Source organism: Corticium candelabrum, chromosome 9 (genome assembly GCF_963422355.1).
Source record: "Corticium candelabrum chromosome 9, ooCorCand1.1, whole genome shotgun sequence".
Taxonomy (NCBI): Eukaryota; Metazoa; Porifera; class Homoscleromorpha; order Homosclerophorida; family Plakinidae; genus Corticium; species Corticium candelabrum.
In genome coordinates, this window is record NC_085093.1 from 4910562 (window position 1) to 4924555 (window position 13994).

General features: G+C 39.6%; 4 protein-coding genes across 4 annotated transcripts; all 4 read right to left on the reverse strand.

Moving 5' to 3' along the window:
• Positions 1-2335: 2335 nt before the first annotated feature.
• On the reverse strand, positions 2336-4591 carry LOC134184856 (uncharacterized). Its single transcript, XM_062652620.1, has 7 exons — positions 4324-4591; positions 4186-4267; positions 3833-4005; positions 3606-3774; positions 2926-3339; positions 2613-2863; positions 2336-2539 (listed from the first exon to the last, which is right to left on the reverse strand). The coding sequence occupies exons 1-7, from the start codon at positions 4429-4431 to the stop codon at positions 2402-2404; spliced, it is 1335 nt and encodes a 444-aa protein (XP_062508604.1). The 5' UTR covers positions 4432-4591; the 3' UTR covers positions 2336-2401.
• LOC134184676 (uncharacterized) lies at positions 4438-7282 on the reverse strand. Its single transcript, XM_062652423.1, has 6 exons — positions 6736-7282; positions 6493-6604; positions 5948-6432; positions 4842-4930; positions 4683-4769; positions 4438-4617 (listed from the first exon to the last, which is right to left on the reverse strand). Exons 1-6 carry the CDS (start codon positions 7280-7282, stop codon positions 4438-4440), a joined length of 1500 nt encoding a protein of 499 aa, XP_062508407.1.
• A 1752-nt stretch (positions 7283-9034) lies between these two features.
• Positions 9035-9604, reverse strand: LOC134184900 (caspase-2-like). Its single transcript, XM_062652667.1, has one exon. It carries the CDS (start codon positions 9549-9551, stop codon positions 9234-9236), a length of 318 nt encoding a protein of 105 aa, XP_062508651.1. The 5' UTR covers positions 9552-9604; the 3' UTR covers positions 9035-9233.
• A 271-nt stretch (positions 9605-9875) lies between these two features.
• Positions 9876-11702, reverse strand: LOC134184218 (spondin-2-like). The gene is made up of 2 exons (XM_062651853.1): positions 10378-11702; positions 9876-10190 (listed from the first exon to the last, which is right to left on the reverse strand). The coding sequence occupies exons 1-2, from the start codon at positions 11687-11689 to the stop codon at positions 10081-10083; spliced, it is 1422 nt and encodes a 473-aa protein (XP_062507837.1). The 5' UTR covers positions 11690-11702; the 3' UTR covers positions 9876-10080.
• Between the last annotated feature and the right edge of the window lie 2292 nt (positions 11703-13994).

Genomic DNA, 13994 nt, shown 5'->3' on the forward strand with positions numbered 1-13994 from the left:
GGTAGCGAGAGTAGGGTAATTACATTTGATCTACTTATAATTGTGCATATATGGTAAAGGAAGGGCAGGGTGTTCTTATAATTTTGTCCATGTCTGTATACACGGCTCTGGCTGAACGCATGCATCCAGTGTAGATGAAAACGTCGTCTTCTGAGAGCTCGTGCAAGCCGTGCAAACAGATAACGGTAACCTGTATTAACAGGCAATTAGTTACTGTTAGCATTATTTATAAACTTAATTAAAGAACTTTTCAGTGACTAAAAATGACCAACTGTCAAGTGTGTCTGGAAGAACTCATTCGTGACATATATATATATATATATATATATATATATATATATATATATATATATATATATATATATATATATATATATATTTATATATAATGTTGTCTGTCATCAGGGGCGTACGCAGAGGGGGTTCGAGGGGGTTCGGACGAACCCCCTCTAGGCGCTAGGTAATGGCGGAATTCGAATTAGGCAATGCCGCATGAGCGCAACTACACAGCACCATTACATATGGGGACAGCAGAAGACACAACGAGACTCCCGATTTTGGATACATTGAAATTATCTGTAAAAAATAATATAAATCTATAAAGTAGTACAGCACTTAACTTTTCGGCGCGCCTATTACTGGATCTACAAGGCCGAGATGAAGTTTATGTTACGTTAGAGAACTTAGTTACGAACCCCCTCTAGAGAAATCCTGCGTACGCCCCTGATCATACACGTATAAAATACGATTTGATGAAACCAAATATTTTCAAATACTCTATTTAGCTATATTAGGTCAAGTGAGTAATCTAGACGTACTATGCAATCGGTTGAGACACACTATAGAGTTTGCTTGAAATAAGAATGGAATACACAAAGTTTGAAGTTCGAATTTATTTGCTTAGGAATACTTTTGCAGCAGCACACTAAAGTCAATTCTTGAAATAACGATGCATGTCCTTTGTAAATTTCAACATCTCCGGAATAAATCTAAGAACATCTTGGGGATTCCAGTCACGTCCTTGTTTCTGTTGAAGTAGATCATCACATGCCCTGCTATGAATGTGAAGATCGATCTGCCACAGTTGAGAGAACACGTGAGAACACGAACACGATCTGCCACTTTTCATACTGCATTTCCTTTAGACAAGCGTTCCTGACCTTCAGTAACAGACAGGGGTAACATGCGGCTGGTCTAATTTCATACTCTATACATACCTACCTCTTGCGCGTCTTAGTCTCGGATTTCCAGACCAATGTAGCGTCGATTACAAAAGTAGCCGCATAGAAAGACAAACATTTATTGCTAATAAACTTAAAGTAGAAAAAGATTTAGTGACTGACAATGACAACTGTCTTTTTGTAGGTGAAAGTAGGAACTAATTACCCGAGGCCCGGATATCCGGGCTAAGGGTATAGTAGTTGTCTGACGTGTGACCGGACGTACGTCTGTATATATACTTGATTAGCGCAGATGCAAATGAAGCTATTCCGACCAATAGGCGAGAAGTGATGTCACTAACGACCACTAGACGAACGTGATGTCATCATCTCTTTGTTTGGCAGCTTGCATGGCTACGACAATTTCGGTCATTGGGCGTCCATCCTGTACATGGTGTTTAATCCTTTGTTTTAGATAAGGGTTTAGCAGGTAGAAACAACGCCTAATTTGTAACGTGCATGTTTTCTCACCAGCAACCAGTGAACGCGCGTGTTACTCCGGGCCAGCACGCACTAATCCGAAGATGGCCTAGATTAGAGGCTACCTGACTTGGCTTGTTCCACAGTGTTTCCTAGTGGTTCTGCAGTCTGACAGCTTGTATTTTTGGTGTACGTGAGAGAACAGAGGCGCCTAATCTGCATTTGCACGGGCATGTTTTCCCACATTAATGTTTGTTTTTGCTCTGGCGGCTCAACCTGTGCCTATTTAGCTGTGGACCAAATTGATTGCAGTTAGACGGCGATAGCTGTGTAAATAATGAAGGTGTAACCAACACGTGAGGGTATTTTCAATGGTGTCAAATTCATAAGCGTTTGTGCCTTCTGATCATCAGCTGCCTTTAACTTACACTGCAGTACACGTCTTAGCATGTGGTGTGTATGTACATGTATGTACACTAGCCGAGAGTTTATCACTGTAGTGCTTCTCTGTTCATTTGTTACTTGCAGTAATATCAATTTATGTATAGTGTAGGCTGTGATCGTATCCAGTGTACAAATACGATTTGACAGATTCAAATACTTCAAATCAAGTGAGTCTTAATTAACAAACATCAAGAACGTAGGCAATCGGTTGAGACATCGTTTTCCTTGAAATAAGAATGGTATGCACAAAGTTTGAATTTTCAATTTATTTGCTTGGGAACGTTTCTACATCAACATAGATAGAGTCCTAGTCAATTCTAGAAATAACGATGCAGGTCCTTTGTAAATTTCAACATTTCTGGAATACATCTAAGAACATCTTGAGGCTTCCAGTCACGTCCTTGTTTCTGTTGAAGCATATCATCACACGAAGTGCTGTGAATGTGAAGATCGATCTGCCACAGTTGAGAACAAGTCATGCTAGATCTATAGAGCTGACGAAATTGTTTGCATGCAACTTAGATTTACCTTGTCCGGCGCCCTAGACTTCGGATGTATTTCCCTCTCTTTTGAAACGGTCAGTTCAAAACCAAAATTGACTTTGTAAGTCCGTCGTTCACACTTTCTGTGGAATAGTTGCTTGTATTCAGCAGGTATTCGTCGTTTTGGAGGAACAAGTAGATTTCCGTTAATAACACGAATTTTCTCTAGGAAAGTCTCACTCAAAATTGAGTCTTCCTTCTTCTCGTTTGGGGTTCGATCGCTACTGTCAGCAATTCCTAAATTGAAAATACTATTTTGTATGTATTGAAATATAAAACTATGACATAATTCTACCGACCTGTTTTCACGAGTAAACGACAATCAAATGGATATCCTGGTAGAGCGATGTCTGCTGTCAGCCTGGAATCGTACGGAGAACATAGAATGCCACAACCCACTCTAAGTGCGGTAGATCCAAGACCAGGAGATGTTTCTTCTGGATAAAAGACGCCTGGAATTTGTTCTTCTCTGCTGGTATTTGTAGGTTCATCTTTATTCAACCACACCTTGAACCGACGCTTTCTTTTTGAAGGAGTCTCAAATGCAATGTCGTACCGAGTACTGGAATGCTTCAATTCTGCGTCGAGCTTGAGAAACTGATCCAGAGACAGCAGTTCTTGTTTACGTAGTAACTGCTCAAAGCGACTCTTCCAATCGCCTCGTTTCACCCTCGTCAGTAATGTTCGAACAGGCACAGCAGAAGAGACTTCAGCTATATATATATATATATATATATATATATATACATATGAAGAACAAAAAATACAACACATGGAGTCGTAATCCCAGCGGCGGACCCAGGATTTAAAAAATGGGTCCCGTCGTTTGCGAACGCCTTTAGGATATCTATAAGAACATGTGATGTACACACTTAGAATTAATATCCGTCAATCTCGGAACCAAACCCGGAACCCCTCTGGATCCGCCACTGCATGAACTGACGACAATACAACTAAGCAAAAACAAAAATTGTAATACATTTGTCCACATTGGCAATGAGCTGCTTCCCAAGGTGCACCCAAATGTCCACACCCAAATATTGTGAGAATGACAAATTATCTGCCTCCAACCGTGTTGTATTCAAAACTTTTTCGGTCTCTTCTAATACAAACGTTGTGTGATCATATACCTTGCTTTCTTTTACTTCCTAGATCAGACATTGCTAACTAAATGAATTTTTAATTAATTAATAATTGCAGCATTACTGATTCCATTCCAATTGGCGGTGCTACAATTTCATAAACCTTCGATGGCTTTTGCTGAACTTGAAATGCCGATGTCGTTTCAACCAACAGTATCTCTTCTCTGGCTCCGAGTCGATCAGGATCTACTGTGAATATACGCCTTTCGGCTGTTCTAGTTCTTCGTTTTGACATTGCTACAATTTAATAAACAGAACATTGCAATTTGCAATCTAGAAGAGAATTTTACGATAAGCTTGTGTGTGTGTGTGTGTGTGTGTGTGTGTGTGTGTGTGTGTGTGTGTGTGTGTGTGTGTGTGTGTGTGTGTGTGTGTGTGTGTGTGTGTGTGTGTGTGTGTGTGTGTTGTCTGTTTGACCTGGACTTGTATCTAACGCTTTTGTCGGTTTTTCCTGCAAAGACTTTGACAGCTTGTTCTTGTTTTCACATCTTCGTTTCAACTGCCGCAATCAACAAATTATAATGAGCAAACAGCGAACAACATACGAAAACAGACTTTGTCGATCCTTTCTCTGAATGCTTTCATCGATTTCATTAACTTCTCGGAACGTTGAGCCAATTTAGTGACTTGAATGCTTTCTAAATGAGTAGTGCTAAAATCCATGCTATTCTAAACCACAAATAAAACAGTCAACTTCTTTATTACATTTTTATAATATTTTAAATAGGTGATATGACAAGATTTTACTCTTTTGAATTCCAGAACATCTTGTGTCATTTTCAAGTTGAGTTCAAAAACATAAAGTCTCCTTTTCAAGTTGAATTCAAGAACATGATTCAAGTTCAGAATCTGTACCCAAATAGATTCTTTCATGCAATAACAACAATATGTCAAGTACTCTAGGGTAGACAAACCTCCTCTTCAATTTTTGTAAAATTGCTTGCTAAATCATCGACTTTAGCAAAATAACGTTCAACTATTTGTGTGCTGTAATTTTTTTCCTGTAGTATTGTAAAAATAATACAAATCAGTTTGATGTCAAGTGGATATGATAAGCTGATAGCATACAGTACCGTATCAAGAAGAAGGTGATGCTGTGATGACAAAGTCATTTGATGCATTGCATACATTCTGCTGCCTAGTTTAGTAAACATGTCGAGACCTGATGCACATACAGTTATCAAGGAACATCGATGAATTCAAAAAGGTATTATTCTATGTAGCGGTCACAAGTACGAGAGTATACATACACACTTTAACCTCAGAAAGTCTGCAATATTGTGAAATTAATTTATTTCTTAACCCAATGCATTAATGTAAGTACATGCATGCTTAAAGTCTGATGGACTTCACTGTAAGCACTACTAGAATATACTATAATATATTTCGCACCTACGATTTCTAGTCTGTTTTGCACTCCATCTATACAATCACATTGCCAGTTGCTTGAAAATAGAATTACTGCCACATAGTACTTGCTTCGCATCAAATATTCAAACAGTTATCGTACGATTCACTTGCAGCATAAAAGAGGTAAAGATTGCAGCATCAAATGATTGGGTAACTTAGTCTGCGCGTAGTTTCCATACACTGCTAGATCCATTTTTAACATGTTGGGAACATTTGTCTACTTTCAGAGACTGTTTAAAGTAGAGAGAATTTTTCTTGTTGGTCGTTGTTTTGCTCTTTGTTTAGTGCTCTTTACATGTTGATGCTGTCAATAGATGTTGTAAACGAGACTGTCGGTTTCAATTAATTAAAAAGGGTAGCTAGGCATGTCGCCTGAGAGTCTAGCCTAGATACATTAAGACTAAAACCTAACAAATTCAAAAAGCCATGCAGTTAATTTTAGCCAAGGTTATTCGCAAACGTCCACGATCAGCATAGATATGCATGAGACTTTAAAAGCCCTGTCTTAGGGAGAATATTTGTAGTAACCTTGTGTTTTGTACATAATAGGGTTTTAGCAACTCAAATAATTGCGAGACTGCTTTTCGACTGAGTTCCTTTCGGCTTCTAAACGCTTTAAAGATAATCAATTTTAATTGCAATAAACAAATAAAGTCTAGAGAAAGAATACTTATTTACAGAACATTCTATTTCATATATTGCAATAAACATTATAATTTTTATATGTTTTGGATAAAACTTGTACTTAAATTATAATTTTAAAATTTACCTGTTTGGCGATGTCTAAATACATTGTGATCAGGGTGTGAAGACAATGCTAACAAGGCAGCTGAAAAGCATGGCAGTGAAGCGAATCCAAATCTGATTTCAAGAGCTGATCTAGGCAAAGCTTGTGCGAACTCTTGAAGAAACTTCAGTCTTCCTTCCGAACTCAAAACCACAATGATGAGGTGCACTGCTCCCAGTCCCGGCAGTCGAATGACCAACAGACAACTGTTAGTATTCAGCTTTTGTACAATTTCGATTTCTGACTCCTTTACTTTGCTATTCGTAGAAATGACGCAAGTTATCATATCGATGTGCTTTTCAATCTCGGCTTTATCGGCTCCACTGACAACAATTGTAATTAGAGCTTTTTCAGCGATAAGAATTTTTTCGCCTTCACTAGAAGCAGGCGGTTCACTTACAGGATAAAACGTTATCTTCTCTTTGGAAAAGCCAAGTCCGTTCGCCAGAGCATCTGCGAGCACTTTTCTAAGTTTTAAATCGAAGTATTCTTTAAATATGCTGTCATTTACCAGAAATACGACACACTTTGTAGTTTCTCTCTTTTTAGAAGAGCTGCTGTAAGTAAGATGGCTTTTGCGATTGTCATTTTGTTGTGTTGGATGTGCTGCCTGATGTTCAACGTTGATCTCTTGCTTTCCTGTTACAAATAAAAGAAGCTAGTGCACATAGTATGATACATTTGACATGTAAAATCATAATAAGAAGCTAGTGCACATCGACCACAGTAAAATCTTCAAATACAAACACGTTACAGACATGCATGAGTACCTGGATCGTCTTCTACTTCCAACTTAAGTTTCTTTGCTGGCGGCTGGGCTTCCATGCTACGACGGTTAGGTCGGATCCATTTTTCCACTGGAAGTAATTCCTTAACTTGTCGAAGTACCTCACAGAATCTGTCAAATGACTGTGGTCTTTGTATTTGAAGTACACGTAGAATCTTCAAGGCTACCTCGGTTTCTGGCTCATTTGAAGTACTGAATTGCTGCTCTTCCTCTCCGTTAATAAGACTAGCACTGAAGAGCCGAGCTGGAAGCCGATTGCGACGTGGAAGCAACAGCTCGGCCACTTTAAGAAATCGGGGTCTCAACTGTGTTTCCCATAGGGGATCTGGTCCTAACTCTTCGTCACAAGTCATAATGAAAAAGTGGGATAACTTCTGTATATAATATAGGTGATGTAGACAGCAAACACACATAAAACTTAAGCAAGATGCTGACAACCAATCGTAAATCAGCTCACGTGAGGATATGAGTAAGTCGATCAATTCATTGATCTTCGAATACAACATAACTATTGCCAACTTGTAAAGCATACTAAGCGGCAATAGAATATTACTGTGTGTGTGTGTGTGTGTGTGTGTGTGTGTGTGTGTGTGTGTGTGTGTGTGTGTGTGTGTGTGTGTGTGTGTGTGTGTGTGTGTGTGTGTGTGTGTGTGTGTGTGTGTGTGTGTGTGTGTGTATGCAGTATATTAACGATGATGATGACAACTTTTGTCAGATCTTGCCTTCATTTGGTACACCGGTAACTAGAATGAAGATTTTTAGATAACGCAGAGCCTCGTGCATCTTGGGATCTGCAATGGTCGAGAGTAGTATGCGATGTATTTGGGCTCTTCAGGCTTGTTTTTGTGTATAGTTGCAAGTATTGGGTAAGGCTACAAAAAATTGACGAATTTATAGTGAAACCAGAACAGCTGCGTTTGCTCAAGAAACACAATATCTAAACGTCTATACGTTTGCGGATATAAAATGTAATAAAAAGTTAAAATGACGACAAAAAATAGAAAAATTACATCTTAGCTTTTTGCGTTTCTCTGTTATCAGCAAGACTTAAAGAAACTTTCTGAAAGTTCTAACAAGCTATACAAAAGCTATCTGTTACATTGTTGTGTCTAAGGTGTTTGTATTTGTAAACATAGGCGTTGAACGGTTCAGTTAAAAATACATATATAATTTCTCACGTGAGAGGATTTAACCACCCATGCACCCACCGCAGAGAACAACTCGCCGAAGACTGATATTTAAATAGACGTGGAGTAAACACTTTGGAAACAGTCACTAAACGTAGTTGATGGAACTGTGCTATTCTACAAAAATAATTATTTTGTTCTAGATTTTTTTCTAGTCATGCAATGATTTTTATCGTACCAGGGTGCAACCCCAACGAGTGACACCAAACTTTGTTAAAATACAACTGCCATATTTGAAATTGACGAATGTTGCTGCCTCTTGCTCATTCTGTAGATTGTTGCTATTGTAGATAACAAGTTGTTAGCTTTCACGATCACTGCAACAGTAACACCAACAAGCACTGATACATATAGCATGGACAGAATTAATATCCTTTAAGCAAATATGATGTACAGCTGGACACTAGCTAGTGTTTATAAGCAATTTTCTGATGTATGCAAAGGTTGTTTTCAATATATTTTTATTGTAGTGTAGTGATACCTAGATATATAGTCGCCATTAACATATAAGACAACAAAAAATGCAAACAATGTATACACATAATGCTCTGCAGAATTTGCTGAAAATCAAAGTGCTCTAGCATCAGCTTCTTTAAAAGCTGTCAGCCACTTATAGCGCATAATACTATTATTAATCAATAAACTGAAGCAGCTAACGTTTCAACAACTTTGTAAATAATCATTCCTTGTAATGGAAGTCAAGAATTCATTCAAAAACTACACATATGCATTGATTGCTTTGCATCTAGACAATTCTAAACTTGGGGAAAAAAGAAAATTTACACTCTAAGCAGAATAAACATGATAAATCTAGACACTAATCTTGTGTGCAAGAATAGAAATGCTGACCTTACTGACAACTGTTTTATCCAGTGACATCATCATCACAATCAATTAATCATCACTTTTAAACAGGGAGTAAAATTTTCGACTAATACAAGTCGGTCTAGCAATTAAATTCAGGTCCTCATTGTTGGGTACAACTGTAATAAAGGAAAAGAGAGCGTTTTAATTAAGGTGTTAGGTATGAGCTTGTGGAGCTCCCAATATCTAGGTAGAAAATTGTTATGAGACAAAATCAGCAATGTAAGCAGATAGATTTCACAATGTACTTTAACGTGTACTCAATTCATTATCCGCAAAACAAACTAGCTAATGAATCAGTCCGCTACAAAAATTTAAGATTTCTAGAGACAAACGCTAATAGTGCCAGATGGCACTAGAGACGAACACATTACCGATGTAGTCTACACCAATTCAGTTTGATAACGTCTTGCCTTAATTAATAATAATTCTAAGGACGTGGACGAAGAACCCTCTCGACATCACATAATGATCCATCTTCAACATCTCGAAGCACGTCACAGAATTTGTCAAACGATCCAGGGCCTTGTTTACGAAGCACGCGTAATATCTTCAGTGCCAGTTTCGTGTCTGCTTCTTGTGACAAACTGAACTCCTGCTCTTCATCGCTATTGATAAGGTCCGCAGCGTACAGTCGAGGGACAAGGTTGTGTCGACGTGGACACAGCTGTTCAGCTACTTTAACCATTTTGGGCTTCAAATACTTTTCCCAGGAAGGATCGGGGCCTAGTCCACTGTCGCCAGCCATACTCCAAAGCCTGCGCCAGAAGGGAAGCACGCGTGCCGCTCGATGAGGTAACCAGGAAAGTTTATATTAACTTGGTCAAACTAGACACCTAGTTTAGTACTGTAATAGCAAACGTAAAAGTCACGTGAGTAGCGTACTCAAAATAGGTAGTTGGAGTGTCCCTAGATACTGTGGGTATGTGGATGTGTATGTACCTTCCGCTTACTGTGAAATACTTTCTGCGACGCCTCGTGCTTAGTAAACGCAAATAAAGGCACGAAACTGCATTCAACATCCAGATACGTGCTGAAAGTAGACCAACTTTCTCTACCAAAAGCTCCAGAATCTATAGAGTTTCAAAACTATTTTTTGCAGTTTCAAACTTAGCAAAGCACTTGCAGCTTGCAGCTAACAACGACATCCAAATTTGTGGCAATTATCTAGATACGAACGTGTGCACATTCAGATTGCTTAATTAATCTCTACTACTAGCAACTATAGCTAGCCATGCAGCACAATGTCAGCAAATGTTGTAAACGACTTGCTCTTGTTACTCAGCTGCGTTACATTCTTCAGCTTTCCACTTCTCTAATTCATCCTGGTATTCGTTAAGAGCAGACTTCCAAGTTTGCAAAAATGTTTCGTAATCCTTTTGAGGATCTATTTAGAGAATATGTTTGAAGTCAGAACGCACACACACACACACACACACACACACACACACACACACACACACACACACACACACACACACACACACACACACAACAAACAAAAAACAAACAAACAATCAACCAAACGAACAAGCACGCAAACACATATACATGCCACTCCACATCATCAATACCTCTGATCCGCACCAACTTTATGACTCCTAGGGGTTCAATGTGTTGCCGTGCTGGATTTATGAAAGGACCCCAAGTGTCTGTTGTAATTCGAGATATAATTCCCTGTGGCTTTGTCTCATCCGGTTGTCCAACAAACGTTTTACCGTCGTGTGTTCCGGCATCCCAAGGCTGCAAATAGAACTCAAGCTCATCTTTCCAGAAATAACCGTCACACACATTGATTGACGAAATCCCAATATACCAATCAGGACTAGGTGTCAGCTTTGCGCTAGCCGAAATGTAATGAAAATCGTTGTTGATCACCAACACAGCCTCAGAGGTACCATTAGCTGCAATAAAGTCCCCATGTTCAAATGAAGCAATTCCATGTGTAGATTCCGATTCTTCGTCAACAGTGTCTGGGGCCCACAACACAAACTCACTAGAGTGTGATGTCACTATTGCCATTGAAAAATTAGCATCTTTGGGAATGTCTAAATCTGGATGGTTTTTCTGTGTCCATAGACCAGTGAAGTTGAAGTAATACAACTGATCACCAAGAGCTCGGCATACCCGTTGCTCGCCATCGGTCACATTCACCAGATCAAATTGGATCGTTCCAAATCTCGGTATGTACTCAGACTCACCGTCACTGTCATGGAATGATGACATTGGGTCATTCGATCTCTTGAGTAACGTGATATTTGTCTGTGGATCTGTGGGATAGTCGTCGGCCGTGAAGTTCTTGCCACTGTCCGTGCCAGCGTCCCATGCGTAGAGGTCGACGGTGCGGCGTTTAAACCACGTCATTGCCTCGGTTATGCACAGATCGAGGTTGTACACACCGATAAACCAATCGGGGCTTGGAGTGAGCATCGAAACGAAAGAGACCAGAGGGAAGTAAGGGTCTGTTGAGACGTAGGTAACGAACTCTCCGCTGGCTGGTACTTCCTTATTATGACTCTTGATGTAACCGACTCCTTCTCCTTGGCTCTTCTTTGTCTCTAATTCTTCTAGCAGCTGAGCGTTGTCTCCTTTTTCAGCGACGTCCTGAACACCTTTGGAAGCCATGCTTCTCGGTCTCCACATGCTGTACTCTCGATTGTGGCTGGCAAATGCGAACGGAGAAAACATGGCTCCCTGGGGAAAATCATGACTTTGTTGTGAACTTTTTCCAACGTTTTCTCCACTGCCGCTAGTTGTTGGTGACTCACCAGACTGCCATTCTCCTTGAAAGGAAACTTTGTAGACTGCCCTGCCGGGGCAATAGGTTGCAAATGAGGCAGAGATTATTGCAAGCAACAACAGCGCATGCAACTCTGCTCGAACCATGACTAGAGAAGGAATGAAGTATCCGATCGAGTAGACCTGAAATACAAAACGAAATTAGAGTGCAATCTAGACGATGCGCAGCTCTAGGGATTCAATGACAAATGAGAAGCATTCATGAAGGTAATAGAAAACCAGCAATGAATCTGATTGCCACATCCACAAACGTTTCAAGTGTCAAAGACAGATCTATAGTCAAAACACAGAGATTCCTAGCATTAATCGAGAAGGTCAGCATTGCATTAAAGATTTGCCTACACTAAAACCCAAGTTCTACAGTTTCGAAAACAAAAAATGTCAAATGGTGACAAATTTATTATAATAAAATAGCTCTAAAACCCGTTATAACTACTTTTAGACTGTATACTACACCCAGGTCAGTGCTCTGTAACATTTTCTGTAATTGATTTTGATTGTTGAATGAGATTTTGCGGAGGTGACATGCTATACACGCGTGCTTATACGCTAGTATGATCGATTAACATTTAGATGCGTGTATTTCGGCCAAAGATTTAAATTTCAGAACCCAAGACATACAAAAACTAATGAGCCCTTGCTGCACATACAAAAACCAATGAGCACTTGCTGCATGCACTAGAACATGTCGTTTCCTCGGTGATGTTAAATCAATCTTTAGCTAGCAATCTGTCATACGAGTTTAGTTAGTTTGTAGGACAATTAAAACATGCACATCTATTTATCGTTGTTGTCTTGACTGCAGAACTTCAAAGGCACGCTAGCAGCCAAAGAATGTGTTTCACAGTGTTGTTGGGTAGCTTTTGCCCGAGGCTAGTTGCCAGGTGTGATCCAAATTATATACACCGGAAGCTTGAAATTTCAACCGAGTGGATTTGTGACCGTTCGTGCCATGCACGTTGTATCATATAGGTTCGATATATGAGCTATGTATAGAGTGGCGTGCCTCTAGGAAACTTGACACATGCACGTCAACATGCAATGCGGACATGCACGTGGACGAATTGCTTTACAGGACATTGATCCATAGTAGTCGATCACCAATCAACGTTCTATGCTCGTCTATAAGACGGATGATCAGACGCGCGTGATTGGATCAATGAGGGACCAAAGCGTGAAAACTAATCGCAAACTTTAGATGTTAGACACATGCACAGTGTAGACTACGTGTCATCTGGTGCAGTATGGTATACTTCTGCTGCTACTCGCATGTCTGTATCCTCTTTTGTATATATCACTGCCTCGCTCTAGGCGATCACCTGTGAACGTGACCAAATCTACATAACTATAGCTAGGTCCCACAAATGCATGACAATAAAACTGAAACTTGCTCTTCTGGTGATCGCTAAGCAACTTCAAATTAAACACTCGCATCATTCAGACATAGTCACGCACATGCAGTTGCTTTAGCTAATGATCGATACGGTGTATGCGTACGTTTACGAAACAGTGTGAGTAACCTACCGCCAGCTAAATAGATAGACACTTTAGTTTGATACCAACATTTCGATTGTATAGATACATTATTGTTTATGATTGTCTAGATATTGGCACAAACGTCTGAAGGGTTAATTTCAATCTTTATTACACACACACACACACACACACACACACACACACACACACACACACACACACACACACACACACACTGCTGTAATCTCACCCACATTCTAGGGAATACCCACAGACTATCGATAGCCAATTCTAAGTTTGCGTTGATTTACAAGACTATATACTATATTATACAGAGGCGTAGCGTGACCTCTAGAAATGGGAGGTTAAACTTCACGATGCTACGGGGGACGCCCACGTTCATAGACACACCCACTTTCATAAACACGCTCACTTTTGTTGACTTCTAATTACCTGATAGAGTAGAATAAGTAGCAGATTTAGGCTGGAAATAGGGTGGTGTATATACTATATACAGCTTTGGTTCTCACACGTATTTACAGTCCACAATTCTTATGACCACGCCTACAAATGATGGGCTATGTAAAGCCTGGCCTAGCCAATGTTGTAGATAGTGTATGTGCAGACCTAGGAACACATTACTAATTAATTAAACTTGACATGAATCCTTGATTTGCCAGTAAACGCCAAGGTACTGCCAACGTTGTTATGTATACTGTACTCGACTCTGATTAATTAATTACTATTCTTTTTACTGCAAACGACGTCTAGAGTCCCTAGGACGACCATTAACCATCTAGGTCACAGATTAACAGCAACGTCAGACATCATGTTCTGTGCTCGAAATTTTTGGTGCGTAGTTTAGAGCTTGAACGCAACACGATATTTTTTCTTCTTGTGGCCTCATTTCGCTCGC

What these genes read in the sequence shown, in the direction of transcription:
- LOC134184856 (XM_062652620.1), bottom strand. Translation starts at nt 4,431, where the DNA reads ATGGATTTTAGCACTACTCATTTAGAAAGCATTCAAGTCACTAAATTG. An exon ending in AGCGTTAGATACAAGTCCAG is followed by an intron (nt 4,006 to 4,185) that starts GTCAAACAGACA and finishes ATTAAATTGTAG; the next exon opens with CAATGTCAAAACGAAGAACT. An exon ending in AGTCTAGGGCGCCGGACAAG is followed by an intron (nt 2,540 to 2,612) that starts GTAAATCTAAGT and finishes CAACTGTGGCAG; the next exon opens with ATCGATCTTCACATTCACAG.
- LOC134184676 (XM_062652423.1), bottom strand. Translation starts at nt 7,282, where the DNA reads ATGCTTTACAAGTTGGCAATAGTTATGTTGTATTCGAAGATCAATGAA. An exon ending in GGAAGTAGAAGACGATCCAG is followed by an intron (nt 6,605 to 6,735) that starts GTACTCATGCAT and finishes TATTTGTAACAG; the next exon opens with GAAAGCAAGAGATCAACGTT. An exon ending in TTACAAAAATTGAAGAGGAG is followed by an intron (nt 4,618 to 4,682) that starts GTTTGTCTACCC and finishes ATTTGGGTACAG; the next exon opens with ATTCTGAACTTGAATCATGT.
- LOC134184900 (XM_062652667.1), bottom strand. Translation starts at nt 9,551, where the DNA reads ATGGCTGGCGACAGTGGACTAGGCCCCGATCCTTCCTGGGAAAAGTAT.
- LOC134184218 (XM_062651853.1), bottom strand. Translation starts at nt 11,689, where the DNA reads ATGGTTCGAGCAGAGTTGCATGCGCTGTTGTTGCTTGCAATAATCTCT. An exon ending in AAAGTTGGTGCGGATCAGAG is followed by an intron (nt 10,191 to 10,377) that starts GTATTGATGATG and finishes TTCTCTAAATAG; the next exon opens with ATCCTCAAAAGGATTACGAA.